The 26,459-nt window shown below is 48.2% G+C and overlaps 1 protein-coding gene across 3 annotated transcripts in view; it reads left to right on the forward strand.

Annotated features, from left to right (window-relative positions):
- CLIP2 (CAP-Gly domain containing linker protein 2) overlaps positions 1–26,459 on the forward strand; it is an 86,057-nt gene that overhangs the window by 26,561 nt on the left and 33,037 nt on the right. For all 3 annotated transcript variants that reach the window (XM_063340623.1, XM_063340624.1, XM_063340622.1), the window contains exons 3-4: positions 11,953–12,491; positions 22,842–22,966. In XM_063340623.1, coding sequence (XP_063196693.1) covers positions 11,953–12,491; positions 22,842–22,966 — 664 coding nt within the window. The remainder of the gene's footprint in view (positions 1–11,952; positions 12,492–22,841; positions 22,967–26,459) is intronic.

The following is a 26,459-nucleotide window of genomic DNA, read 5'->3' on the forward strand; positions in this document are numbered from 1 at the left end:
GCCTATACCAAGAATTCAGGAGTTGCTTTGTGCAATCCAGTGCAGTGCCAGTGCTGTCATTCGCAGGGCGCAGTTAGGCAGGCGTTAGCTGCTGCTCCAGGAGTATTCCCAAGCTGCTTTATGAATTCCTACCAAGCACGAGCTGTAAATCATTCCCACTTTCTGTAATTATGTGCCTGCTATGCACATATGAAACCTCTGTTCTAGACACTCCGAATGCTTCACCACCACCTATGAAGCCTGGGGCCCTGAGGTAGGTGAGTATTTTCCATGCTTTAATACACAAGACAACTTGGAGAACTTAACTGGGTCTTGCCCTGTGTCATCCTGTGAGTCAGAGGTGAAAGTGGAAGAGTTATCCTGGCCAGCAGGTTTTTCTGGCCTCTTGCCCTCCCGGTCCTGGCACCAGGAGCAGCAGCTTCCCCCTCTGACGCCGCTTCCCGTAGTCCTTTTCATTGACTGAGGTGCTGCGTCTGTAAGCGCTAGTGCATCTGTAATTTGGCTGAGGGTACACGGACATTGAGCCCTGCACTCGGGGTGTGCTTGTCTTATTTCACCCTTAAATCCCTACAGTAGTTTAGGATTCACATCAGCGAAGATGATGGGAGCCTTATGTATGGCCGTATAATTTATTTCACAGAATTGCTTATTGCAGAATATTATATTTGGAGGTATTTGCTCAAAAAAACCTGTCAGAAAGTAGAAAGGCTTGATGTAGACCTTGTACAAAAAAATTTCAAATTGGGAATGCATGATGTCAAGAAAATCCTGACCCAAAAAAAAGTGCTTGGAGGCTTCATCCTCACTCAGTGACTGCTGCCCTGGACAGGTGTGTTCAGAGGATAAAAGCTTAAAACTGATCATCTGATGAAGTTCTGAGGAAGGGATAAAAGAGAGAGGGGTAGTTCACATTAGACATCCGCTGCACATAGGTGATTTAGATTTTCTGCAAATAGTGCCTGTTCGTGTACAGCTCATTGCCTTTTCAATTGGGTACTTAGCTGTTTAAGCCAGGTATTTGGAATAAAGTAGATGACTCAGTGTTAATCTGCTCTCAAATATCCTTTTTATAAGATTAGGCAAAACAAACAGCCCAACAAACTCTGCATTCTGCATAGCGTGGATCTGTGTACAATCAGGCTATTGTGTGACCTTCGCAGGAGATGTATAGTCTGCGCGATCTGGGCATGGATGTATGGCTGCAAAAATAAATGGCCGATGAAGTAATGCGTCAAAGCTGTGTTTCAGCAGAGTGCAGCCCTAGGGTTGTGCAGAAGTTGGTTTGGCAGTTAAGGGATGTTGGTCTTTACCTCTCCTACGGTTCCCCTGGGATCCTGGGGATGCTGCAGATGGCCCCTAACGCGTCCCTCTTTCAGGCAAGGCGGATGGATGATTCGGAGGGATGGTGTAATTGTATTGCTGTAGTGTTTCTACTGAGAAGGGGAAAACCTCCATAGAAGACAGAAAGCACGATCCTTTCTGCTGCCACCATCCCAGTGCTTCAATTAACAGTGGTTTAACTCTGCTGTCCGCCAGCATAGCTGGTTACGCTGAAACCAGGCCTCTCTTAGCACGCTGATAGGGCGCTAATCAAGCATCCTCCTTTGTCATTACATCTCGGGTGTTAAATTTTTGGTATTCTTTCTGCCAAGACTAGCTGCAGACAGGGCATGAGAAAGCACCTTTCACAGCTGCAGGCTGTGAGCTCTTGCAAAGAGCGATCACTGTGAAGATTAGCCCAACTCCTGCCAGAGGGAAGCAGAGCAAGGTAACATTGGAAACTCAGAGAAAAGCTTGTGCTTGTACTTAGGAAATGTTTCTGAGGTTCAGCAGGTAGAAATGAGAAGTTGTTATCACTCGAGAGAAAGGGTAGGGAAGACCTTACTGATGTGGTCTATTGCGATGTGTCTAGCCCTTCCCATGGGGCAGACCTCCTTGGTGTCACCAGAGCTCTCATAGCCTGAGCTTGCACCTTCCAGCTGTGCAAATGCACCCCTGGTTTGGATTAAAGGACGCTTGAAGCTTGAGCTGGGGGCACGTGGGCCTCTCAAGTGCTGCTGGTCCTGAGCTGCAGTGCAGCAGGAGCACAGGGACGGGCAGCATGGCTTATCAGCTGTCACGCCAGGCAAAATGCTGTGCTACAGTAGAGCTCATCTGACTTGGATGGGGTAACAGATCATCTGAGCGCTGCAAGGATCTAAGAGAGGGCTATAATGCTTGTTTTATAGCTGGAGTAAGTACTATGCCCAAAGGCAGTCTCTGACAAAGTCAGAGATGAGCTCGTCTCCGTCCTGGTCATTTAACCGGCCTTCCGCTGGCTTGGTAGCTGTACAGCCACTCTGCTTGTGCACGGCTGCTCAGGTTATGTCCCGTCAGTAAATATCTGGAGTTACGCGCACACAGCAACTTCTCCTGCATCGCATTCCTGGTACACACTGTTGTTCTTGGAGCTGCTGATCTCTTGGGCTCCAGTCTGATCATAAAGTAGTAATTACTCTCTTGATGGACCAAGGCTATTTTTTGGTACCTTCTTTTCTACGTTTTATTTGGTAGTGAGCTAATTCCATCATTTCTGAGTGAATATGTCAATGGCCTTTCTATGTGCACCTGCTTGAGCAACATCCTGCTTGGCTGCTTGTCTCTTTCAGTGATTCTCGTTAGTGCCGTAGCTGGTTAGGAACGGCACCAGTGTCCGTCCGAGTGGGTTTTATGTGGGAATGATGCCCGAGCAAAAATCCTACACTTAAAAAGGCTGGGAAATTTCAAAACCCTGCTGCTTGATAGCTTTTCTGGTGGAGAGAAAGCACTATGCTTTGCTTGGCTGCTCTTTACAATGTTTGGTACTCAAGATGAATTTCTCCAGTTCAGAAGGTGTCCTGAGACTGCTCCTCTCTCTGTGCTAGTGCCAGTGCTCTGCCTGGGAAATCGTTTATAAATGTCTCATTAAAGACCTGTGTCTGCCTCCTTTTCTTTCTTTTTGTCATCGGATCAGCTCACTGAGAGCAGCTGTCTTCGCTTCCGTAATAGCGGCCCCAAAACCGCGCTTGTGCCTTACAGATTCCCACAGCCTAAGAAACCGCGGACAACTGTGCACGTACGTATGTGCCAGGTTTTGCAGCCATGGCAGGTTTAGATCCCACTGGTTCCCAAGCTTTTTCCGTGCTTCTTTGAAAAGAAAAGACTCTAAGAAGTTAGCTTTGTGCTGGATGTATAAAGAAGCTGAACATATGGTGTGATTACAGCTATGCAGCCGGGGAGGCGTGTGAGTGCGTGCTGGTGGCTGGAGGGGAGGCTGTGTTTCGCGGCGTATCGCTTGGGCTGCTGGAAGGAAGCTCACCCTGCGGGGCAGGAGCCGTCCCTGTGAGTGTATCTCCCTTGGTTGGCGTTCTCGGGGCTGTCTCATGGGTTACCACTGTACCGGGCTGCTTTCTAATGCTCCTTTCTGTCCTTAAGTCTTTCAGTAGTTGCAGTGGTCTGGGAAGGTAACCCAGTTTGGATATGGGGCTGGTGAGACAGGACTCGCTGAATATTTACAGCTAAGGCTTTGTTTAAATGGAAAAATATATCCTCTAGTTAGAATAAGCTATGGTGAACAAAGTAAATAATGCTTTGAAGTGTAGTATTCTCTAACTGAAGTGATTTTATTATTTATTTACAAAAGAACGAAGCCTGTATTATTCTGTAATGCACGAGGGGTTACTTTAATGTAGTACTATTTTTTTCAAATGTGTCTGTGACTTATTTCTAGAGACTGGGGGTGGCACAAGCTGGAGAGAAAGGCATGGGTGCTTCTTTTTGTCAAACCTGAAACACCCTTCAAACTGTGGGATTTTTGTTTTCGTTATTTTCTGGGAAAACAGGATGCTGCTCCAGAGCTGTGAGAGATGGGCCCTGTTTTCAGACTGGAAAATGTTGAATAGGGTATTGAAACATGAATGCTGCAAGAATATACTTATGGTTTTAAAAATAATAATTATGTAAAAATTAAGACTGTAATCTTGAGATGAATAGATCCATCCATATGCTGCAAGTTAATTATCCCTCAGTGAAAGAAATCTTGTGCTTTTTCTACTAGTCGCTCGCCTCCCCAGTGCCCTGTGCTGCCAAAACCTATCTGCTTTGCATATTTTGTTGAATACCATTGTTTATTTGAAAAACTTAAAATCCTCACACATAACAAATATATATCTTTGCTGTTTGTTTCCTTGAAGAATTATACTGGATCTAGCGTAGCTGGTAAGCCCCAGGGTCCTCTGTCCCTCCCGTCTCCAGCGGGCACCAAGAATGCGCGTCTCGCCCATGGCAGAGCAGACTTTGTACCAGTCTCAGCCTCCTGAATGAGACCTTTATAAGAAAGCCTTTGTTCAGTACGTCTGTTTGAGGTTCAGTGCCCTTCCCAGCTGCCCTTGTGAAGACAAATATCTGCCTCAATGGGCATCTCCTGGCTTTCTGTGCAAAGCAACTTTGCAGTGGTTTTCATTTGCTTTTGCTTCATAGTTCTTGTTCGCTTTCTTATTGTCCTCTTTTCCTTCCTCCTCATGGCAGGTTTCTTTCTAGGTATGTCTCCTCTCTTCAAAGCAGCCAGAGCCAGTGATGCTGAACATCTTAATATCACACTGTCGGGTTTATTCCAGGGAACAGCAGGGGCAATAGATTTCCAGGGTGCCAGATGCAGAGCTTTTCTCTGTGCCAGTCATTGCGTTTAAGTCCCTTGGGGTAGGTGATTACAGCACCAACTCTTCAGCTTTGAACTTGCAGAGCTTTCAGTTGTTTCCAAGTCAGCCATAAATCTCTCGGGCTGCTTCCTCCCAGAATGTGCTGCCAGGCATTCGGCTATTGCCTGCAAAGCATTACTTTCTCTCACAGCCACCTCTTCTCTCTCTCTTTCTGCCTTATCCTGCAGCTCGAAAGGGCCGTGATAAATCTTTCAGAAAACAGCTGCTTTGTTGCTGTGCTCCGTAATTTGAATTTGGGTACGGGGGAGTGGGCTGGCTTTCACTTGATTGCCAGCAATGTCATGTTTATGTAATCCAAGCTGCTTTGAGACGCTCCTGTCCCTGTGTGGGAACCTAGAAATAGATGTAGTGAGGCCTCACCGTCACCAAGCCCTTCTCTCATTTGAGAGCCCACGAGCCTGTGCGGCTGCTGCTGCCAAATCATTGAATGGTTAGAGTTGGAAGGGACCTTAAAGGCCACCCAGTGCCACCCCCTGCCCTGGGCAGGGACACCTCCCACCAGCCCAGGTTGCTCCAAGCCCCGTCCAACCTGGCCTTGAACCCCTCCAGGGATGGGGCAGCCACAGCTTCTCTGGGCAACCTGGGCCAGGGGCTCACCGCCCTCACACCAAAGAATTTCTTCCTCAGATCTCATCTCAATCTCCCCTCTTTCAGTCTAAAACTATTAGCCTTTGTCCTATCAAATGAAGCCCTGTCTCCCTGCCCACGCAGGTGGCAGCTCCTGGAGGTGCAGCAGGTTGTTCCTCCCTGTCTGTTGCCCAGTAGACCATCTGCTGTAGTTGACAGGGACTGAGGCGTTGACAATGGATACTCTGGACTGTCCTTCATTCCCCTTTCTGCAGGGGAAGCTCTGATCAGCTCTGCTGTCCATCATGTAGTGGATTTCTGTAGTGTTATGCTTGGAGGTGAAGTGGTGTTGTGGACCCAGAGAAGCTTACGATAATTGCAATGTAAGAGCAATGGGTAAAAACCACAGAGCCAGGAGGTGGTACTTGGCTGTAGAGGCGACACACTGCTATTCTACATCTCTGACTCTTACTGGAGGGTGGTGGTCTGTTGAGTGGGAAAGTATCATCCACCACAAGTGTGTGGTGCCCTGAGTACAGCCTGAACAGGGGCCGTATCTGATGTCCCAGCTGAGACCATGTCCCTGCGTCATCACCTGAGCACTGAACCGCGCAGAGAGCCAGGCTGCTCTCATGCATCTTAGGCTCGTACCCAGTCCTTGTGGCAGTAAAAACATGCGTTATTCCTTTTAGCTGCTGCCCCTGTGACCAGCAGTGGCGTTTTCCAGCTGACAAAATCTCTTGCCTTCAAATGGGCATTACGATCCCCTGGTCGCGGGACTGTCCTGAAGCCCTGCCCGGACTGGGAGGCAGCAGAGCTAGTACTGGAGTTTTCTGACTAGTTTGTTTGGTTGCAGGGCTGCACATCGAGAGATGCTCACGAGCTGCAAGGCATGCTGCCCTGTCACAGGTTAGTGACACCTACAGCATGGGCCAGTGAGATGAGGATGTAGTGTCTTCAGGTCCTGTGACAGTGATGCTTCTGCCAGGCTGGTACGGCTTCTCTTGCTGGCTAGTGGATGAGAAGCTTATTGATTGCCACGGAGTGGGACCGTACAGGCAATTCTGTGCTGTGTGTAAGGCTGTCTGGTGATGTGGTGGGATTTGAGGGTAAAAGAAACCTCTGAAAATTAAAATGGAGAAGGAAAAAGACCTCTCCTGGGGGCACTGTAAAGCTCTTTTGTAAATTTCATGTGTTTTCTCACTTCTGCCTCCCTTCCTGGCATGAAACACTACTCTGGTATATCTCCTTTTTCCCTCTTTTTTTCCTCTTTCTTTTAAATCTAATGTGCCTCCATTTTATCAATTAACTGCCTGTCTCCTGATTCCCATGGCAACGCCACAGGCTGTTGCATTTCTGATTTCTTTGGCAGTTGGGGTGCCTGGCATGTGGCTCGGGAGCAGTAATGTTACAAAAGGGTTCTGCAGGGAGTAGGAAACACACGGGCAACACTCACTATGCACCGCTTCTCAGGCTGAACTATTTTTCTCTTCCTCTCCCTCCTCCCATTCAGAACAAGTTTCCTTCCCCCTTTGTTTCAATGGCTCGGTGATAAGAAATGAGCAACTGAAGTGCTGTGGGAGGTCGAAAGATGTGGAGGGAGTGAGCGGATGCATGGTTTCACCGGACGTGGATGGCACTTAAACATAGCATGAGGCTGAGCATCTCATCGGGGGTCCTGCAGAGGTTGTTCCTGCTGATGCTGCAGAGCAAGTGCTCTGTTCCTCCTGCTTCAACTTTCAGAGCTTGTTTGAAGGGAGGTTTCTTGCTCCATAGCCTTACAAAGCTGTCTCTCCGCCCCTTCCTACAGCAGACGTTTCCAAGAGCTGGAAACGGAAGAGTCCGAATCCTGTTTGCAGAAGTCCTTGCGCTTCCAGGGATTTCAGACACATGGCTTTCATTGACATGGTAACGAGAGCCATGTGAACAGGCTGAAACTTCGAGTAAAACCTTTAACCTCTCCGGCTCTTGGCTCATAAGAATTTGGTCGGCTCCTGAAGTATCGGTGCCCTGTCAGTGTGGGGTACCCTGTCACCCTGGGCCCCTAAAACTGATGGGACGAGCTTGCAAAAAGGCCCCTAAGCACCAAGTCTGCCGTGGTTGTTATTAATGCGTCGTGCATGGGCTTTACAAAAGCTAAAGGGAAAACAGAGATTTAGGCTCGGATAAGATGTTCGTTTAGTGGATGCTGTGTATGACTTTGATTTATAAATTGTTGTTCAGCCCTGAAAGCTGTGACCTACAGGAAGACCATTTAAACCGAAAAGAATGAGCCGGCTAATGAACACAATAGGGTTGTAAAGTTGGAAAGCCCAAGTGGAAGAGATCCTGCTTACTGCTTGTTGTGTCTTGGAGCCTGGTGCCAGCGCGAGGGAGGGAGGGAGGGGCTGCTGTCGCAGTCCTGTCTAGCAAACAGGGTTTGCGTGGGACAGAGCGGCAGAGGGAGATCCTCCTGGACCCAGGAGGAAAGGACTTTCCCCATCGCTGGCTTCCAGGTGACATTTGGCTGAGTAATAGTGACATTTAAAGAGTTCGCGTGGCTTCTTGATCGGCATCATCAGGTAACGGCAGGGTTGGAGTAGGGATAGCCTGCGTTTCGTTGGGTTTGTTTCTCTTGCGTAGCTGTGTTCTCAACTTCGTATCTGAGATCTGTACTTTCGCTTTGCTATTAGCGAGCTTCTTAGAACTTGTTGGTGTTTAACTGGCGAGTCTGACTAGAACAAGATTTTTCTTCTCCAGACACAGCAAATCCAAACGACACAGATATAGACCAGCTCTGTAGGTGCCTTTAAGCTGGAGAAAGCTCAGGAATTCTAGGCACTTGAGTGGCTTTCCCTAAGCTGTAAGAACTGCTTGGGGAGTGGGTAGCTCCAGATGTCAGGTCTTGGAGAGCAGTGCCACCATCTCGTCTCTGGTTTGAGCTATCCTAAGATACTCACAGGGTTGAAGACGAGCCGCTCATCACCACCTTTGGCCTTCTGGAGGGCTGGTGACTCCCGAACGGGGAGGATCACAGCTTAGTCCACTCAGGTCCATCAGACCTGAAGCCAAGAATGGATTTAGCTTGATCATAGGGACTCTTGGCTTCTCTGAAAACCTACTGCACCAAAGCCTGTTAGCTGCACTGTAGGAGAGCTGGTGGCTAAGTTGTTATTGTATGTGTGGATAATGAAGGTCATGTAAAGTATGAGTTTCTACAGCATGGCCATAAAGAAGGTGGTGAATCTTCTGGCAGTTCCTCACATAAATCCTGTCTTTTGAACAATTTGTCTCATGCTGAAGAATAATAACGCTTCTGACTGCACTGCTCTGCTCAGGAGCCTCTAATTAGACTGTTTCCCTGAGATGGTATAATTACTGTAGTTTGGCAGCCCTGCCTGTCAGCCAGGCACCTAAAAGGAACCGAGTGTATAAAGTCCTACTAAAATTTTGACTCTATGGGGAACACAACGTTACACCAAGAGTCCAATGAACCGTTCTTCCCCCCCCTAGTCCAAATCAGTTTTTGAAGGTATTTGCTCTTGCAGTGAAATACGGAGAGTCTAGATGTGGTTTTAAATCCTGCTGCGTTGTTTGTTCAGCCCTGGGCAGCCTTCCTGCCTTTCTTTGCTTGAGCTTCACTGCCGAAGGGTTTGCTTACCCCAGCCGCGTTGCAGAGGTGTTTGTGAGAGCTAATGTAACCTGCATCTGGATCGTGAACTAACAGCCCTAATAAAGACTGCTAGTGTGCTGAAACTCAGGCTCCAGTAGGACTAGAAAAACACCTTTGATCTCTTGTGAATACAGATGCAGAGCCCCCCCCAAATTTCTGTGCTTGTAGTTCCCTGTTCAGTAAAGTTGAATTCGGCTATTCTGCTTGGCACACTGCATATATCTGTCGCAAACATGTCAGCGGCACGAGATCTGTGTGTTACGGCACTCTGCTGAGCATGAAACCAGGATATAAGTTGTGTTTCTAATTTATTTTTTTCCTCGTACCCATGAAAAGAGAGAGATAGACGTATCGTAGACTTTGTTGGTGATAAACCCCTATAGTCATCTCTTGCTATTAAATGGAAAGAGTCTTTTTAAAATGTAACTTGCTGTTTCCTAATCGAACTGCTTTACTGTCTTGTGCTATTAAGCATTGAAATTAAAATGGTTGCCTTATTTTCTGCTTATGGTTGTCTTTATGGTTCATGGGGACGGACCCCTGTTTCCTCCCCCTGACCCCCCTTCTTTTTTTTTTTATTTAAAGTCTTGTGTAAAGCTCAAAAGCTCTAAGCGTCCTTTGGTTTTCAGTTTTTAAGGTGAAACTGGTTCTTGGTTGTAATGCCATACCCGTAGTGGAGCTCCTTTGGAGACACTGTCTTTTACAAGACTGAGAGTAGGACAAGCTTGAAAGCCAGGCATTTGCCAAAAAAGCTAATTAGTTAATGAAGAACATGTGAGACTGAGGAAGCTTTCAGAGCAGGGCCTAAGCGCCAAGAGGAGGCAGCTCCAGGACTGCGGCGCATCCCTTTCTCCCGGGGAGCTGGCTCAGCTTTGCCGGGGGTGCTGCGGACTCGGCGGCTGCTGACCTTTTCCATTGGGAATGGTATTTATGCTACTGCACTGTCTGTGCCCACCGTGGGATGGGCCTCGAACATGCCCGTTTTGGCTAACTTTCTCAGTCCAGCTCCAGCCCAAGCCTAGTGAGCAGGCTGGAGGTGAGCCTGTTCGTAGGAGTCTGTATGATCGCGATCAACCCCTGCTCTGCCCTAGAGCTGATCAGGTTCAGGCCAGGCAGAGGTACTGCTGTCTTCCAGGAGCCACAAACAAACTGGTGCAATTGTGCCGTAGAGATTTGTCAAAAGTGGAGACTCTGGAGTCGAATGAGAACCAAAGCGTCAATATTAGTCCCTCTTAACGCAGATGGTTTTGCAGAAACTGTAGATTCTTTATACTAGTACTGAAGCACTGGTGCTCTTTGCTTTCCCCTGACATTAGACCTTTAGTGAAGCTTTGAAGTATCTTGGTTTGAGAGCTTTTGTTTTCTTTAGATTTTCTAGGAGCTGAGCCTGATCTGTCAGTCCCATTACTTCTGAAAGAGCCCTAGAAATGGTGCAGGCTGAGCAATAGTGATGGCTGAGGCTGAACCAGTTTCACAGTTCATTTCAGACAAGCATTCAAGTTTGGCTTGTCTCTGCAGCTGCTTAGACTTTTTCTTTGACGGCCTGGTCTGGTAGCAAAGAAAAATTTCTTCCTGTATGTGCTTCAGGCTTTTCTGGTTGGTGGCACCCAGAAATTGCAGCTTGAAGTTTGGCTGAAGAGTCCAGATGGCTTTCATGGAGTGCAGGAGATGTAGGACCAGGTCTCATGCGTACACACCCTACCTCAAGCACGCTCGGGACCTTGGTGCTACCAAGAGCTGAGGATGACTGAAGGTCTAGTTTATATGACTCGCTGGATCTTATTTTGCAAGATTATTTCCCCAATTTCTTGTGTGGTTTCTTTTAGGGCTTTATTTAACCTCCCGCTTTAGCCTTCAGAGAGTTTTAATGAAATCCATATGTCCTTTCGCTCCCCTGGGGCCTGGGCTGAAAGCCCGAAGTTTGCGATAGGAGTTTGACGCTGGGGTCAGCAAGAGTGGGGTCACTGCTGACTCGTTAGCTTGAGTTGTCTTTGTTCCCCTTCAGATGCCAGTGATATATTTAAGGGCCTCCCTGTGTGTTACAGAGAGTTTGGCCGATCGAGGGTGTGCTGGAGAGTGTGAGCGGGACAGGGAATTTCCGGCATCACCTGCAGTTTTCCTTCTCCCAGCACAAGGAAGCATCACTGGAGCTCTGGCTTCAGCTCGATGGGCTGATGCCGGAATAAGAGTGTTCTTTGTTGCAGGTTTTGTTGAGTTCAGTGCACGCCGTGTCAGCCCCGGGAAGGCTGTGCGTGGAAGGGGTTGTAGATGCTTCCTGTTTATAGATATGCTGTTTGTATTGAACATACCCAGGTGTCTGCTTGCTGCTGGGTTCTGCTCCAGCAAAGGGCATACCGGCAGCTGGGAAAAGTGAGTAATTTGCAACGGCAGCTGCGTGGTCCCGCAGGAGCTATTAGTGCCCTTGGTGGGACTCTCAATGCTTGGACGAACTGTTTGCCTGAATCCAGACACGTGGAGTTCTCATAGCGCTAGGTACTAAAACATCAGTACCTCATTTATTTATTTCTTTTTTATATATATATTTTTTGGGTTTTGGATGAAAGGATGACTTTGGTATCTTTCTTCAAAGCAGCAGTTCATTGGTCTCCTTTTACTCCTGAAGCACTTACCAGCACTCCTGTCTCTCTGAGCTTATTCACATCAGTGCTGCCAGGCAAAATACCCTTTGGTGCTGGGATGGGACGGGGGGTAAGCGGGCATTGTAAAGGGGGATGAAGACGTAGGATTTGTTTTTTGTGTTGTGTGCAAGACCTGCAGAAACTGGGCAGCATACAGGGATTTCTGTGCAGATTGCTTTCCTGCCGAGGAAGATGTGTAAGTAACGGGGTCGCTCAGGTTTTAACCTTCACCTAGTGTAAACCCGCAACCCAGGTCACGGTCCCAGATGTTTCCTTTGTGTAAATGCCCTTTCCTGGTGTTTTAGCTGCCTTTTAGGATCTCTCCTCATACCAAAACCTCTTTTCCCTTGATTCACAGGCTCACCTTTACACAAGCAGGGTACCACCTCCACCGCCAGCGCCGAGAAGTCGGGTTCAAAGGTTGCCGAGGTGGGCGATGATTTCCTGGGAGACTTTGTGGTGGGCGAACGTGTCTGGGTAAATGGAGTGAAGCCAGGTGTGATCCAGTATCTTGGGGAGACGCAATTTGCTCCGGGCCAGTGGGCAGGGGTCGTTCTGGATGACCCGGTGGGTAAGAATGACGGCTCTGTCGGTGGAGTACGTTACTTTGAATGCCAGCCGCTGCAGGGGATTTTTACGCGACCGTCCAAGCTGACGCGGCAGCCGGTGGCCGAGGGCTCGGGGAGCGACGCCCCCTCCGTGGACTCCCTGACGGCTCAGAACTTGTCACTGCACTCGGGGACGGCCACACCACCTCTCTCCACTCGCGTCATCCCCCTGCGGGAGAGCGTCCTGAACAGCGCCATGAAGACGGGGAACGAGTCTGGATCTAACCTCTCGGACAGTGGGTCTGTGAAAAAAGGGGAGAAGGACTTACGGCTTGGAGATCGTGTGCTGGTGAGTTGATCGTGGGGCCCCCCTAGAAAGGCAAAGGACAAGGATTTGTCCCCTCCCTAAGTGTTCCTGGTCAGGCTCAGGACAAAACAGGAGGAGAGAGTTGGTGGTGAGGTGTGGGAGAGAGCGTGGCCTTGGAAGGGCATTGAACTGCTGCATTCACTGTTATTTGGGATGCTGTGTCTTCTGGAGACGTCTCTCTCTTGTTCACATTGACGTAAGAGAACATATTCCAGAGTGTTTCTTGTATTGGACAAGTCCTGAGCAGTAGAATGAGGTCAGAGAGAGCAACTCAAACACGGGAGGAAAATAGAAGAAAAATCGTCCATTATTATATTCTAATCCAGTGATACTCCCCATAATGGTGTGTATCAGGGCTTTGGAGGAACTTGAAGCAGTCTTGTTGCATGTGGTCATACATACTCTGCAAGTATTTACAAGAATCTCTCCTAGCCAGTCGCTCCCCTTCTGGTGCTCCAGTTCCTGTATGTTGGATATGACACTAACTCCTTTCCTGTACAGAAAGAAACTTGCAATGAGTTTTACAAAAGGGCAGGACTTCAGGGGTGATCAACTCTATGGATAGATGGGTTCTCCACATCTGATTTCTCCTGTTGTTTGCATTATCTAGAATAGAGCACCTGATGACTTTAAGCCAAAATGCCACACTTGGGCTAAAAATGGCTTACTGGAAGCTTGCCATCAAGCTTGTCACCATTTGTGTCCTAGCAAAGGAGCAGTGCTTTCCGTGGAGGTTTAGAAGGCAAAGAAACATATCGAAACGTGGGACAACTGGGTTTAGTTTTGCAGTTCTGTAAGAGAGAGTTTAGCTTTGTTTAGTGTGTATGATACATACTGTGCTATCAAATATTGGAAGAGCCGAGCATTTGGGCACAGATCTGTCGTGACTATCCCCAGTAATATCCCTGGAGCTAAAAGATAAAGGTGACTCCGACCGACAGCGATGAGAGCTTGCAGCGGGCTGGGCTTTGCGCATCCTGGGCAATCTGGCTCCCATTTAAAGTTAGCCGTGTAGCGTTTCCTTTTTGGGGCACCTGGTTCCAATACCACGAGAGGTAGCAGGGACGTGCAGACAGACTTGCCATCTGGTCAATAACAGGCCTTTGGCAGATCTCGGCTCTGCAGCCGATGTGAATCAGGAGGGTGTGCGAGGGGGTAGTGGGTGTCAGAGGCACTCTCAAATCTCCTTTGTGCTCTCAGAGAGCAGGTCTTTCTGCTGGTGATAGCAGCAACCCTCGGGCAGGCTCCACTTCAAGCTCATGGGGTTGATTCCTTTGCTCTCTGCAGCCCCACGGCCTCCCCGAGGTGGCTGGGGAGCACCGAGCGGCTGTGATGGGCCACACGTCTTCTGAGCCAGAACTTCATGTGGCACAACCTGCTCTGAGGACTTCAGGATCTGTTATGGCCAAATGTCAGGCATCTCTGGCATTGCAAATATGCTTTTGAAGCTAGCAATGCACTTGCACACTAAAACACTGTCGGGTTGTCCAATCATTTTCACTTTATTTAAATAAAATTTAAAACAATTTTGTTTATTTTCAGAGGAGAAAAAGTGAAGATGGGTTCTGCGTGAGCCCACTGGATATGACACTTAGTAAATCTAGTGTGAACACGAGGGCTTGTAGACCTAGCTGTAAGAAATGAGAAAGTTTTATATTCTCAAATTGCCCCCAAAATGTGCATTGCATTCTGTGTCACAGCAGGAGCTGACAGCTGCTCCAAAGGTTTGTTGCTTGTCTGGCTATAAAATCTACGCTGAGCTTGGCTCTGTTCTTTCTGAAGCAGCCAGGCAGTGGAATGGCGTTCTCTGGACTTAGTTGTTTAACCCCTCTCCTCTCCTGGCTGTAAGATCACCGAGGCAGGGTCTGTCCGCTTAATACTCTGCCTACCTCAGTGGGGCCCACGCGGGTTGAGATTTCAGCGTACCTGTGCCATACAAACTGTTAGCATCACCTCCTCATAACAACTCCTCTCTTGAGGTAGTTTTGGGGTTGGTTTTGGTTAGGGTTTTTTGGGGTATTTTTGTTTGGTTTTTTTTTTTGTTTATTTTTAATGAAGGTGCATCCTTAAAAGCCCGCCCTCCCTGCCTGCTGATTTATCCACACCGGATATTATGAGATAAAATTTGTGCTGTGATCTGTTAATGTAATAAATAGCTCCAAAAGAGCAAATCTGGAATGAGCTCAGCATCTCATTGGCTCTAGCAGGAATGCTCAGCTTACAGAAACATCAGGAATTGTTTGCATGCAGTAGTAGAGGTCCAGGAAAAGAGGAGATAATGACAACAAGAAGAAATAATTTGCTGTTATGGTTCAGTGATGTGTACTTCTGGCTTGGCAGATGGCTTTTTTTTAGTAATGGAGATGTCAGCTAATCATGTTTGGTGTTTGAATACGTAAACAGTAATTCTGGGTTAGAGAATTTGAGGCGACTCAGGTTGAGTAAATCTTTGCTCGTGTCCTCTACGGATCGGTACTGTTTTAGTTGTCTTTATTACTCTCAGTCCATGCTTTTCTGAAAGATTATCTTTTTCTTTGAGAATGGCTTTTAGGCAGATGGGATCCACCAAAGGCTCTTCAAGAGGGGGAGGACACATGTCTTCTGTGACTGCTCAGTGGACGGAGCAGGAGGTCGCAGGGGGCCCTTCCGGGTCTGGAAGGCGGACACCTGGCTGCTCTGCATTCTGGTCGTTTCCTCCCAGTGGTTTTCTTTAACTTCATTAAAGCCCATTATAGCTTGAAGACATTTTTGCTTTGCAATGGCTTTGTTCTGAGACCCTTTCTGACTCTGTAGCAGTTGCAAAAAGTGACTTTTAGCTTTCCATTAGAAGCTTTCCATTAGAAGAATTAGATAATATTTGCCTTTGGCACTTTTTAACTCGGACTTTTTCCCAGAGATACAAAAATTGCATTAAAGAGATGAAAAACCCACCCTAATATTGTGGAACTCATCTCTTGAAGTCTGGCAAATGAATGTGGAACAATTAACCTTTTCTTTAGTAAGAATGGAGCTTCTCAAAGGGTGATAGTCGCTGGAGTGCTGCTCTTAATGTGAGGCTGGCCTGTTGCCCTTCTCCAGGGAAAGAAGGGATGGAAACAGAGAAGTGCAGTGATTGAGCATTCTCTGTTTGGGAGAAATCTCTGCTGTGTGTTTTTTGCCTAAGAAAATGAATTTTACGTGCTTGGGGGGGAAGGTTTTCTCAGCAGCTGAGCTCATTCCACCCTAGATGTGGTCGCTTTCTTAAGAATCAGAGAATAGTTTGGATTGGAAGGAACCTTTAAGTGTCATGTAGTCAACCCCTCTGCCATCTGTAGCTAGATCAGGTTGCTCCAGAAGAAGGATAGGAAGGAGGTGGCTGTTCTCTATGTGTCAGTCTAAATAAAAAATGATTTAAAAAAATAAATATAAAATTCCTCTTAGTAGAGGTATTCTGCCCGTCAGCCATCCTTGTGTCTCCGAACTGGGATGCGCTCTTCAGTACTGAAATGTAGTAATAAGAAGACTACTTAAGGGCCAGATTATACCCCAGTGGCTGATTGACTCTATTGCTGTGGGGTGTTGCCCCGATACCCTTTGGATGGATTCTGGGGTTGTGGTTTTGCTAGAACTTGCAGGTGGCAGAAACCAGAGTCGATGCTGGAAGAGCAGAAGCGGCACTGGCAGGGAGATTGCGACAGACAGGCAGGACTGCTGCGACGGGTGGAATGGACTCTGGGCTCCCCCCGAGCATGCAATTTTAATAATTTTCTCCTTTGTACACCGCAAAGTGTTTTTTGCCTGCGGTGTGTTGCAACCTCTGGCTCCTGGCAAATGACAGAAAATTCTCATGAATAAACTAATCATGTCCTTTTCTTTAGCATCCCCCCTGCACGCCCCCGCCCCAGCCCTGCACTGCCAGCCTGAAGCTGCAGAAAGCTTTTAACCACCTGGGTGAGAAATCATTTCCTTTAGAAGCTCCCCGGCGAGGAGAATTGCAGCCTAAGCCCTTCTCCTTGGGCAGAGACAACCACTGGCGCTGCTGCCACCAGCTCCCTTTGAGCTATTTCAGTGCCTGAGACCAAAGCCTTGCTCTGTTGCGATGGTGTCTGGAAGAAAGGATCCGTGCTCTCTCTCTTCCCAGTTAACCATCAGAGCTCTCCCGGCTTGCTGGGGTTTTAGAGGTGCAGCAGTGCTCCCGTATGGGCTGTACAGAGCAATCACAAGATGTATTCCTGATCACAAACCAGGCAGCAAAGAAAGAAGGATCCTATTCTGTAGTTCTACCAAGGTAGTATTTTCAAGGACAGTATTCTGAGTATTTTGTGCCTGCTGTCAGCAGCCAGTGGCCCACAAGGAGACCAGGAATTGCTGTTTCTCTCCTGGGGAACGCAGCAGTACAGCAGAGGCCAAGACCTTGCCCGGGAGCGTAGGAATGATGGATGTCCATCCCTGTGGAGGTTTGTGATGGGCAGTGGGACTTGCAGCCTTCCAGCTGTTTGCAGGATTCGAGGGATAGGAAATCATCTAAGTCTCCTAGTCCAAGCGCTTTCCTCACCGCAGAAGATTGTTGCCCTTGTGTGGCGTGAAATACAGCGTGACTGCTGTTCTCACAGGAACAAGTGTTCCCTGTCACGGCAGTGAAACTAAGGGGAAATAAATCGCCCAAAGCAACTGCCCTGCTGCCGCGTTAACCCTTTGAGGCTTTTTGTGCGTGCACACACCCTCCTAACCATTCATTTGGGCTGATGTGTTGGCCAGTCCTTGTTTTCTGTGTGCAAGATCTGTCATTAAATAGGAGTTGTAAATGGCCTGTGGTGGAGCAAACTGTATTATTAACGTGGGCGGACTTTGTATCGGAGACAGCCTCGGGAGAGGATGCTGTAATTCTAGGCTTTCCTCTTACACCACATCCCGAGGACATTATTTTCTCAGTGGTGCCTGAAAGATAAATGTGCACAAATGCCGTGCGTCAGCAGCGCTGTCAGCCTCGTCCCTGTGCGACGCCGAGTTGTGCTATGGGGATGGGAAGGCACAGAGACAAGTGGTTGAATTAAAAGAAGCTATAAAAATTCTTGTTGCTTCACATAGGGAGGACTGTCCTGTAATTCCTGGCTGTCTCTTCCGTCGCCCTAAAAGCCAGTTCTGGCATTCACAGATGGCACACTGAGATGAAACTGCTGGTGGTCGGGTGCCACCTGAAATACGTTGTATTTACAGACAAACCTGACCGCAGTCCAGATCTCCACCTTACCACCAGCTTGCTGTCAGCTGGGACACGGCCCCAGCACGCGATGGCAGCCCCTTCCCTTGGGTACGCGCGTTTACCCCCTTGTACTTACAGATCGTCATTTCACGTGAGCTGTAACGGCTGGACCCAGACGTCCATGCTGCTGCAAAAAGCACCCTCTGTAAATCAACTCTTGTACGATAATCTGCTCCGTCGAGGCTTGGAAGAGCCAAATCCTGTCGGTGCTTGGAAGAGCACGTGGGCTAAATCACGTGCAGTGGGGAAACACAGCTTCTACCCCGCTCAGCTCCAGTAGAAATACGCTGCTTGTCTGGGCAGATGAGCTTGGGGGGAAAAAACCTCACCGTCTTTTCCCCCAAGGGAAAGGATGCGACTTCAGTTTACGTGCTGGCTACAGCCTGCAGCTCAAACTGGAGCAGGCAGCACTTGTCCAATAAAGGTAAGCTCCTATTTCTTGTTAGAAATAAAAAGAATTCGGAGCTTCTTGTAACAAGAATTACTTGTTACATTAACAGTGTAGAGTAAGCTTTTGTGCTGCACATTACTCTGAGGACCTTCAACTACTTCTAAAGAACGTGTCCGTGTCTGCGCTTTCCCCACCGGCTCCTCCTTTCTCTCCCGCGGGCGAGCAGCAGGAGTTTCCCGGCTCCGGCAGGACCCAGCATGAGACGGGGAGCCCTGCAGAGGAGGCATGGCAGTGTCCTGCGCCTGGGCAGTCACTGTTCCCACCTCCACCCTCTGGTCAGCAGCACAGTCTTGGGGAAATGCTTTGGAAAGCAGCTGAGAAAATAAATTTAGATGGGTAAATTAGTCTGTTCAGCAGACGGCACAGCATCGTCTCTGCGGCTTGTGCCTGGGGATAGACTAAAGCAGGGATCTGCAGCCACTGCTGACCCCTGAACGGTGTATGACATCGTGGGCAACAGTCCCTCTTGGCCTGAATGACGCTTAGAAGTTCGTTCTTCTTTTCTCCCGGAGCAGCGTGGGAGCGTATTGCAAGCAGCGTGCTGCCCACATGCCCTGGGTTGAGGGCAGCTTTTAGGATGTTCTTGCTGAGAGCAAGAAACTGCTGTGGGCCAAGGAGGGAGGGCGTAAGGGAAAAAGAGCAAACGCAGGCTGGAGGGAGTCAGACTTGCGGCAACCGGATTGAGAATATGGCCTGGTGCTAGTTTGGTAAACTGTTTAAATGATATATTAGCAGCTCTGATAAAGACAGTGTCTGGAAGGATTAGCATCATTGTCTTTTCAGCCCTGGGATACTGGTCTGAATCCAATTTTGTCGTTTTGATGAGGAAACCATAGTAAAACATGATGTCAGTGATACTGCAGTTAGCAGGGAAGGCACATGGATGTCCTACGAGTGCATGTTGCTTCTCTGACTCACCAGCCAGGACACAGACCTTTAAAGTATTCCTGGCTTCACTTTGGTGTGAAGGTCAAGCCCAAGAATGTCTCTTGAGACTGTTGGAGATTGTTCGTTGAGGGAAGGCCAGGTCAGGAAGATGGTCTTTAGTCAAAGGCATGAAAAGGGCATCGGAGCCAAGGCAGAGAACTTGAGTCTGGAGCTGAACTTTCCAAGAGATCGGAAGCATGTGGCTCCGAGGCTGCCTGAATCCAGCTGGAGAGGCTGGACCACCATGAGTTTGTTTAAAGTTAATCGTTAGTGTTTGTACCTGAAGGAGATGAACTTGGAATGTTGAGGCTGGTCAAAATACCCTCCAAAACAAAAAGCTTATATCATTATGTCAATACTGTTTCCATTTTTTGGAGCTTCAAGAAAGAGCTATTTTTTGCTGCAGTTTGGTTTTTTTTCCCCAAAAAACCAACTACAAATAAAAACAAGACACTTTACACTTGGTAAAATCCCATTCTCTTGGCTATGAATAATCTCAGTAATAGTTTTGGTAAAGTAACTATTAAAGGCTTCTCAGAAAAGCTTTGCGAGTTTTGTTTATTTTTGAATGAAACTTGCCAATTCTAGAAGCTGTGGTGTTTCTGAACTGCTGGGGTGTAGCTGAGCTCGTCAGCAGCCTCCTTAACTCTGTGCTGTCCTGTGCTTTAGCGAAGGGAGGGCTTCCCTGTCTGGAGTTAAGCAAAGACAAACTGGACACTCGGCAAGTGGAAGGTGTGATGGTGGCTCTGGTCACTGCGCCAGGCTGAGAGATGCAGATGGTCCTCCATAGAGAAACTCGTGGCTCAGGGTGGCACCGGTGGTAACAGCGGGCCGAGATGCTCATGGGATAGAAATCCTCTGGTCGCTAGTGTGACGATGGCAGCCACGTTAGTGCGTGAGCCATCCGTGCCCCGTGAGCCATCCGTGCCAGCTGCCCTTTGTGCCCAGGTTGTGGAGCATGGTATCAAAGCAAGGCACGGGCAGGAGAGGCGGCTGGGAGCTACTGTGAGTTATTCTATGCAATTGCTGCCCTCCCTGGCTTTCACAAGCTGCCTTTTGTCGTTCCGAGGTGATACCTCTGATTTATCGAAGGGTCTGATAGAAACAAACACTTCTATTTCGATGAGGCTGTTTCATGCACCGATGCGACCTGCCAGCTGGCTTTCTCCAAAACGCATTATTTTAGTAGCATTAGCAGATTATCAGGGCTGAATAAATCTGCATGTCTGACTCGGATGAATTTTCTAGGCTCTCCATCCATAAGAGCTTCTCTGTGCCTGCCAAGGGATGGGAAGCTCAACAAGAGGGCCGAGCGCTGGTATGTGAGTGTGACAGCCCGATATTGGCTCTGACGGTACTGCCAGCCCTGTCGGGATGCGGGCAGCCCGGGCTGGCAGGGAGCAGATGTGTCCGTTCTGCCCTGGGGAGAAGAGAATGCTGTATGGCAAGGGTGTATCTTCTAGAAAAGATGGCAGAATAATTAATGCTTGAAAGAGAAAATAAAACACGTTGCTTTGGAAGCAGAGAATCATATTGCCTTTTGGGGAAGCGTTAGGCCTGATCTGCACTCGGCATCTTCACTGATGTACAGCTCTTGGGTAGGGGCGTGACCTGCCCTCTGACCGAGCAGTTCGGGTATCGGTGCAATTAGATATGCATATATTAAGTCAATAGGGCTAGTTATTTCTTCTCCTGTTTGGAAACAGCTTTCTGAAAATAAGTAATATCTATGGGGATGCAAGTGAGCGGTGTTCGTGTGGGCAGGGGACTGATCCTCTTCGTGTGATCCTCTGTAGAGGCCCCAGAACAGCACAGAGAGAGTCACGCTGATGGAGGGAGCGCGTCAGGTTTTTAAGGTGTTTACATGAGGCCCCGTGGGGTTGGAGGATCAGGTGGCTTGGTAAAGGAAATGTGGCTCGATATCTGTAATTAAAATGCAATAAAAATAAAATGGAGGGAGCTTACCAGCAATGATAAGGTCCTATAAATGATGTTAAGATGAATTACACCTATATTGAGTTCAACTTGCAGCTAAAGAAATATATTAGAATGGCATTAAATCACTGCATTAATATTAAGAGACTAAATCTGTACAAAATGAAATAAATCAAAAAGGGCACTACCATCTGACTGTGAGTGATAGGTAAAGAATTTTACTGCAACTGTTCAAATCTGTAACATGCCAAGTACCTCATATGGAAACTGAATTATCTTTTTACTCCTGGGTGCAGTGTAGGACCAGAAAGCTTTCCTGTGAGACTTTTCCTGCTGGCAAATATTTTCCTCCTTCCTATAGCAAAGAGAACGACATCAACAAAGGGTTTTCCATTAGCAGCACTTTGAGTCCCTAAGCGAGAGAAATCATGGAAGAGTAACTCAAGCTGCATTTTGCAGCGCAGCCTCCCAGGGCTCGAGGCAGGACCCAGAGCTGTATTCTCTGCTCCATTTTAGTTATTTTTAGGCTGGGAAAACTTTCTCCTTTGGATAAGCAATTTTAAGAATTTTTAGGGACTCGGAATTCACAAATCTGTAACATCCCTACCCTGGAATACACAAAACTGGAGATTTCTGCATTCAATTATCACTGTTTCTGTAGGAGAATATTACTCTGTTGATACACGTTTATGTAATATCTAATATTAAGAAGATTAATAACCACAAGTCATTCAAGATAAAGCTGCAAAATTAATTTTAAACTTATTTTTTAAGCTTTCTTCCTTGAACCTAGGCTTTAGCAGAGATAGGCTAAGAAAGGTTTAAATCGTATGCTGATTTCATTGAAGGTGTGAACCCTTAGAACCACCCTCCTACTTGTCCATCTTTCCTTTCTCAGCACAAGTATCCCAGTAGGAGCTGTTAGCGCAGAGGCAGCTGCCGCTCGGTGAATTGTGCTCTCATGGCAGTGATCAAAACACAGCCTCAGACATTCCTGACGTGTGCTCTCCTAGAGTCTGCTCAGCACGCTGAAAGCTTTAAGTGGACACACGGAGCAAAAGGTGTGATTTATTCTTATTTCTCCGTGGAGGGGAAAAAAAAAAATATCTGTGCTAGTGGAAGCCTAGCAGTGAGACGAGGCCCTTTCCCGTGCAGCTCGTTAGCGCTGTGAATTGGTGTAGGATGTGCAGGTAAAAGTGAAGGGTTTGGTTTTTTCCTGTACACAACGCCTCTATTTTGAGAGATTTGTTAGGAGGGCTGTTCGCTGCATCCTAGCAAGGCCTGCGTGGGGACAGGCTGAAGAGTGGTGAGTGCCTTCCTGGCTCAGCTCGTCCCTTTGGCGTTCTGTCCCGGTGTTGCTCAGCCCCCATCTGAAAGCGCACAGGACAGGATCCACATTAGTGCAGATCTTGGCTCTTCACAGAAGGCAGGTCTAAGCTGCGCTTGGAGGGCTTAAACTGCTTCGTGGCCTCACAAGTAACTGTGCAATTAGTTGACGCCTTGAAATACGTTTTCATTATATTTGTTCTGACATCTTCCAGGCAGGCAGGTCCAAAAGCGTGAGTTTGTCACCTTGCTTGTAGTTATTGGAGAGACATCTTTAGTATTAGGAGAAATTGATACGAATATGATCTGTTCTGGTTTCATCAGATCTGAAACAGAAAATACTGATGTCTCTTTTTCTTCCCCCCCCCTCCTCCATGGCTGTCCCAGCTTCAGTCCCCTTGTGGCAGTGCCGGTGCTGCTGTCTCTAATCCTCCCATCTTGTCTCCTACAGGTTGGTGGGACAAAGACAGGAGTTGTGCGCTACGTGGGAGAGACGGATTTTGCCAAAGGAGAGTGGTGTGGAGTGGAGCTGGATGAACCCCTGGGGAAGAACGATGGGGCTGTTGCTGGCACAAGGTACTGTGTGCTCTCAAACCAGGCCTGGGGCACGTAGGGCCCTACACACCTCCTAGGGTGGCCGGGGGCCAAATGGACCTGGGGGGAGGACGCAGGGCTGCGTGTGGCTGTGTTTGGTTGGATGTTGTGTCTTGGGAGGAAGAGTCCAGTTTGGAGTTGCTTAAGCTTTGGGCTACCTTTGCAGGAAGATCAATAGAAACCTCATCACTGGAGCATTTTAAAGCAGGATCAGATAAGGTCTATGAAGAAGCAACCTGAGTGATTTCAGGAAACAGGAGAGAGTAGGGAGAGAAGATAACTTATGGTGGGACTTAGTTTTTGCTAAAATCGATTCTGTGATTGTATTACCTCTGCTTTCTACTATACATTCCCTTCATAAACTTGCTGTTTGTGCTCTAATTCACCCTGTCAGAACTATAGAAGATAAAGATTTGACTCTCTTTTTTTCCCCTCACTTTAATGTTGCTTGTTCTGTTCTTTCTGGGAACAGATTTCCAGAGATCTGAAAGAACAACTGGTGGTCATTGTCTGTCCTTGTACTAATTCTGTAGTATGACAGCTATCTGCTGATTGATCGTACCACCTCTGACTGCGTAGGCACCTCCGCTGTTTTCTTTTTTTAAAAAAAAGCCCTTATTAGTGTCCATAAAACTAGGCAGGGACATCTCGCAGGCTTGCTGGAAAACTGTTTCTGTTCATGTGGATGTTAGAGAAGGGAATGACCCCCAGCCTCAGATCGTGAGCTTGGGGATGTTCAAATCTGAATTATACAGCAGCACTTTGACCCTGCTTCAAATACAGGTGGAACTGATTCCGTGTCCTTCACAAGTTCCTTCAGTGGGAAATACTGTTGATTTCTTGGAGCTTCTTAAGGGAATCTTGCATTAGAGGTGAGACTTAGCTTTGAAACTGAAGAGCTGAGAGTTCCTCCCTTGTTAGATCTCAGGTTGTGTAATAAATATTTCTTGTGTTAGGTCAGTAGCCATGTGTTTTCATTTAAAATAAGAGAAACACTGCCTTGTTCAATGTCAGGACAAGAAAGTAGGAAATGATTGGCAGCAGGTGGATGAGTTCCAGCCTGCTCAAAAGAAAAGAACTGGGATGGTAGAGAATAATAATAATTCATGGAGAGAATCCAAGCCCCTGCTTTCCTTATCATACACTGTAAGTTATCTCTAAGCCTAATCTTCAGGGTGCTCAGAAAGGAGTTACTGTCTCTGTGCGTGTGGAAGGCAGATGTGAGTGAAAGGGTGCACACTCTGCCTCTCGTCCTCACACCTCTGTTGCTGTGTTTTGAAAATCCAACTTTTTGGAAGTCATTTATCTTCTGAAACTGCTGCATCTTGGCTGAAGTTGTTATGGTATGTGCCCTGTCTGCAAGGCTTCTCTTTTGTTTCACGTTTTATCAAGAGCAGGAAAAATTGAGGCCCACCGTAGGGATTGGGGAGCAGGAGCGAATTAAGAGTTTTGGATTAAACAGGGGAAATTGAGGGAAGTCTGTAAGACATCCCTGCCTTTTGCATCCAGGCTGACTTTGCAAATCTCGTAGCAATAACGGATACTTGCCACTAAAGCAGTGATACGCGTGGGCTCAGTGTCCACCAAGGATCTGGATGCAGGTTTGCAGCATTGTCCCTGTTCGTCCTTTGAGCCTTCATCCAGTCTTCTGATTTTCTTATAGCATGTGCTGATTTCAACAGCAGGGTTTTGGAGGAGAAGCCAACATAGTAAAACTGATTCCCTCGGTGCATGCAGACACCCCTCAGACAGTCTTCCCCGAGTCTGCCACTGCCGCATGGGCTTCCTGATGCTGCCCTGAGCTTGTCCTGCCAGAATTATAGAATGGTTTGGGTTGGAAGGGACCTTGAAGGATCATCTAGTTCCAACCCCCCTGCCCTGGGCAGGGACACCTCCCACCAGCCCAGGTTGCTCCAAGCCCCGTCCAACCTGGCCTTGAACCCCTCCAGGGATGGGGCAGCCACAGCTTCTCTGGGCAACCTGGGCCAGGAGCTCACCACCCTCAGAGTGAAGAATTCCTTCCTCAGATCTCATCTCAATCTCCCCTCTTTCAGTTTGAAACCGTTACCCCTCATCCTGTCATTACACTCCCTGCTCCAGAGTCCCTCCCCAGCTTTCCTGGAGCCCCTTTAGGGCCTGGAAGGGGCTGGAAGGTCTCCCCGGAGCCTTCTCTTCTCCAGGCTGAACCCCCCCAGCTCTCTCAGCCTGTCCTCCCAGCAGAGGGGCTCCAGCCCTCCCAGCAGCTCCGGGGCCTCCTCTGGCCCCACTCCAGCAGCTCCGTGTCCTTCTGCTGTTGGTGCCCCAGCGCTGGAGGCAGCGCTGCAGGGGGGTCTCACAGAGCGGAGCAGAGGGGCAGAATCCCCCCCTCGCCCCCCTGCCCACGCTGCTGGGGATGCAGCCCAGGATGCAGGTGGCTTTCTGGGCTGCCTGTGCACATCACTGGCTCGTGTTGAGCTTCTCATCAACCAACATCCCGAAGTTCTCCTCAGGGCTGCTCTCAATCCGTTGTCTGCCCAGCCTGGATTTGTGCCGGGGATTGCCCCGACCCACGTGCAGGACCCTGCACTTGGCCCTGTTATCAGCTTGGGCAGAGAGCCCAGGGCTTAGGAGTCTCTCTGCTTTGGTGGTGGTTGCCATCTAGTGAGCATCCCTCGCCTGGCTGCCTGAGACCAGTGCTTGCTGCTGCAGTAGCCGTCTGCCACAGCAGGAGAGTCAGGTCCAAATCAGCAAACCGAGACAGCAGAGGTTGGTGGAAGTAGGAGAGCAAACACATGGGCAAATGAGCGAGCAAAGGACTCTGTCACCATCTCTGCTGCTGGAAGTTCTCCAGCTGAGTCAGTGATGAATCACCTGAAATTTGAGGAGCGTCGCTGTGATTCTTCTGCAGGTTCAGGACGAGCATCCAGGTCTGGTTGTGCATCAAGGGAAGGGTGAAGGGCCAGAATTTTCTGAGCAGCTTGTGGTGGAGACTGCCTGCAGGCTGTGGTTCAGTGGCAGTTGGTAGTGATCCCCTCTCCCTACATCAAATGGGTGCTGCTGAGACACTGGGGTTTGTTGCATCTGCTTTCCTGTCTGCGTAGGAGACTAGAGAGATGCTGGTGTGGTTTTTTGGTTTCCTATCCCCAAAGCCAAACAAGTTCCACTTACTCATTTCTGGTATATTAACTTTTACTTGCGTATTTACTGTTCTTCCTTCTCTGCCTCTGTTCCTACGGGAATCTTTGCCCACTAAACTATTCATGCGTTTGCTTTCGCATAGTCTAAAACACGTGAGCTACAGGCCTTGGACACTGAAGATTTGGGGGTTTTCATCTATTTCAAAACGTCCTGTGCGGTTTCCCACCTGCAGCTTGCATTGCCATCACAATGCCACTTTTCCTTCCCTGTTTCGTTGCTGTAATGTGGGTACAGAGCTCCTTAGCACTCAGTGAGAGCAGCTCTTGGTTTTCAAGCAGATTTATTTTTTTTTTTTTTT

The sequence above is a fragment of the Chroicocephalus ridibundus genome, chromosome 7, assembly GCF_963924245.1.
Source record: "Chroicocephalus ridibundus chromosome 7, bChrRid1.1, whole genome shotgun sequence".
Lineage (NCBI taxonomy): Eukaryota > Metazoa > Chordata > Aves > Charadriiformes > Laridae > Chroicocephalus > Chroicocephalus ridibundus.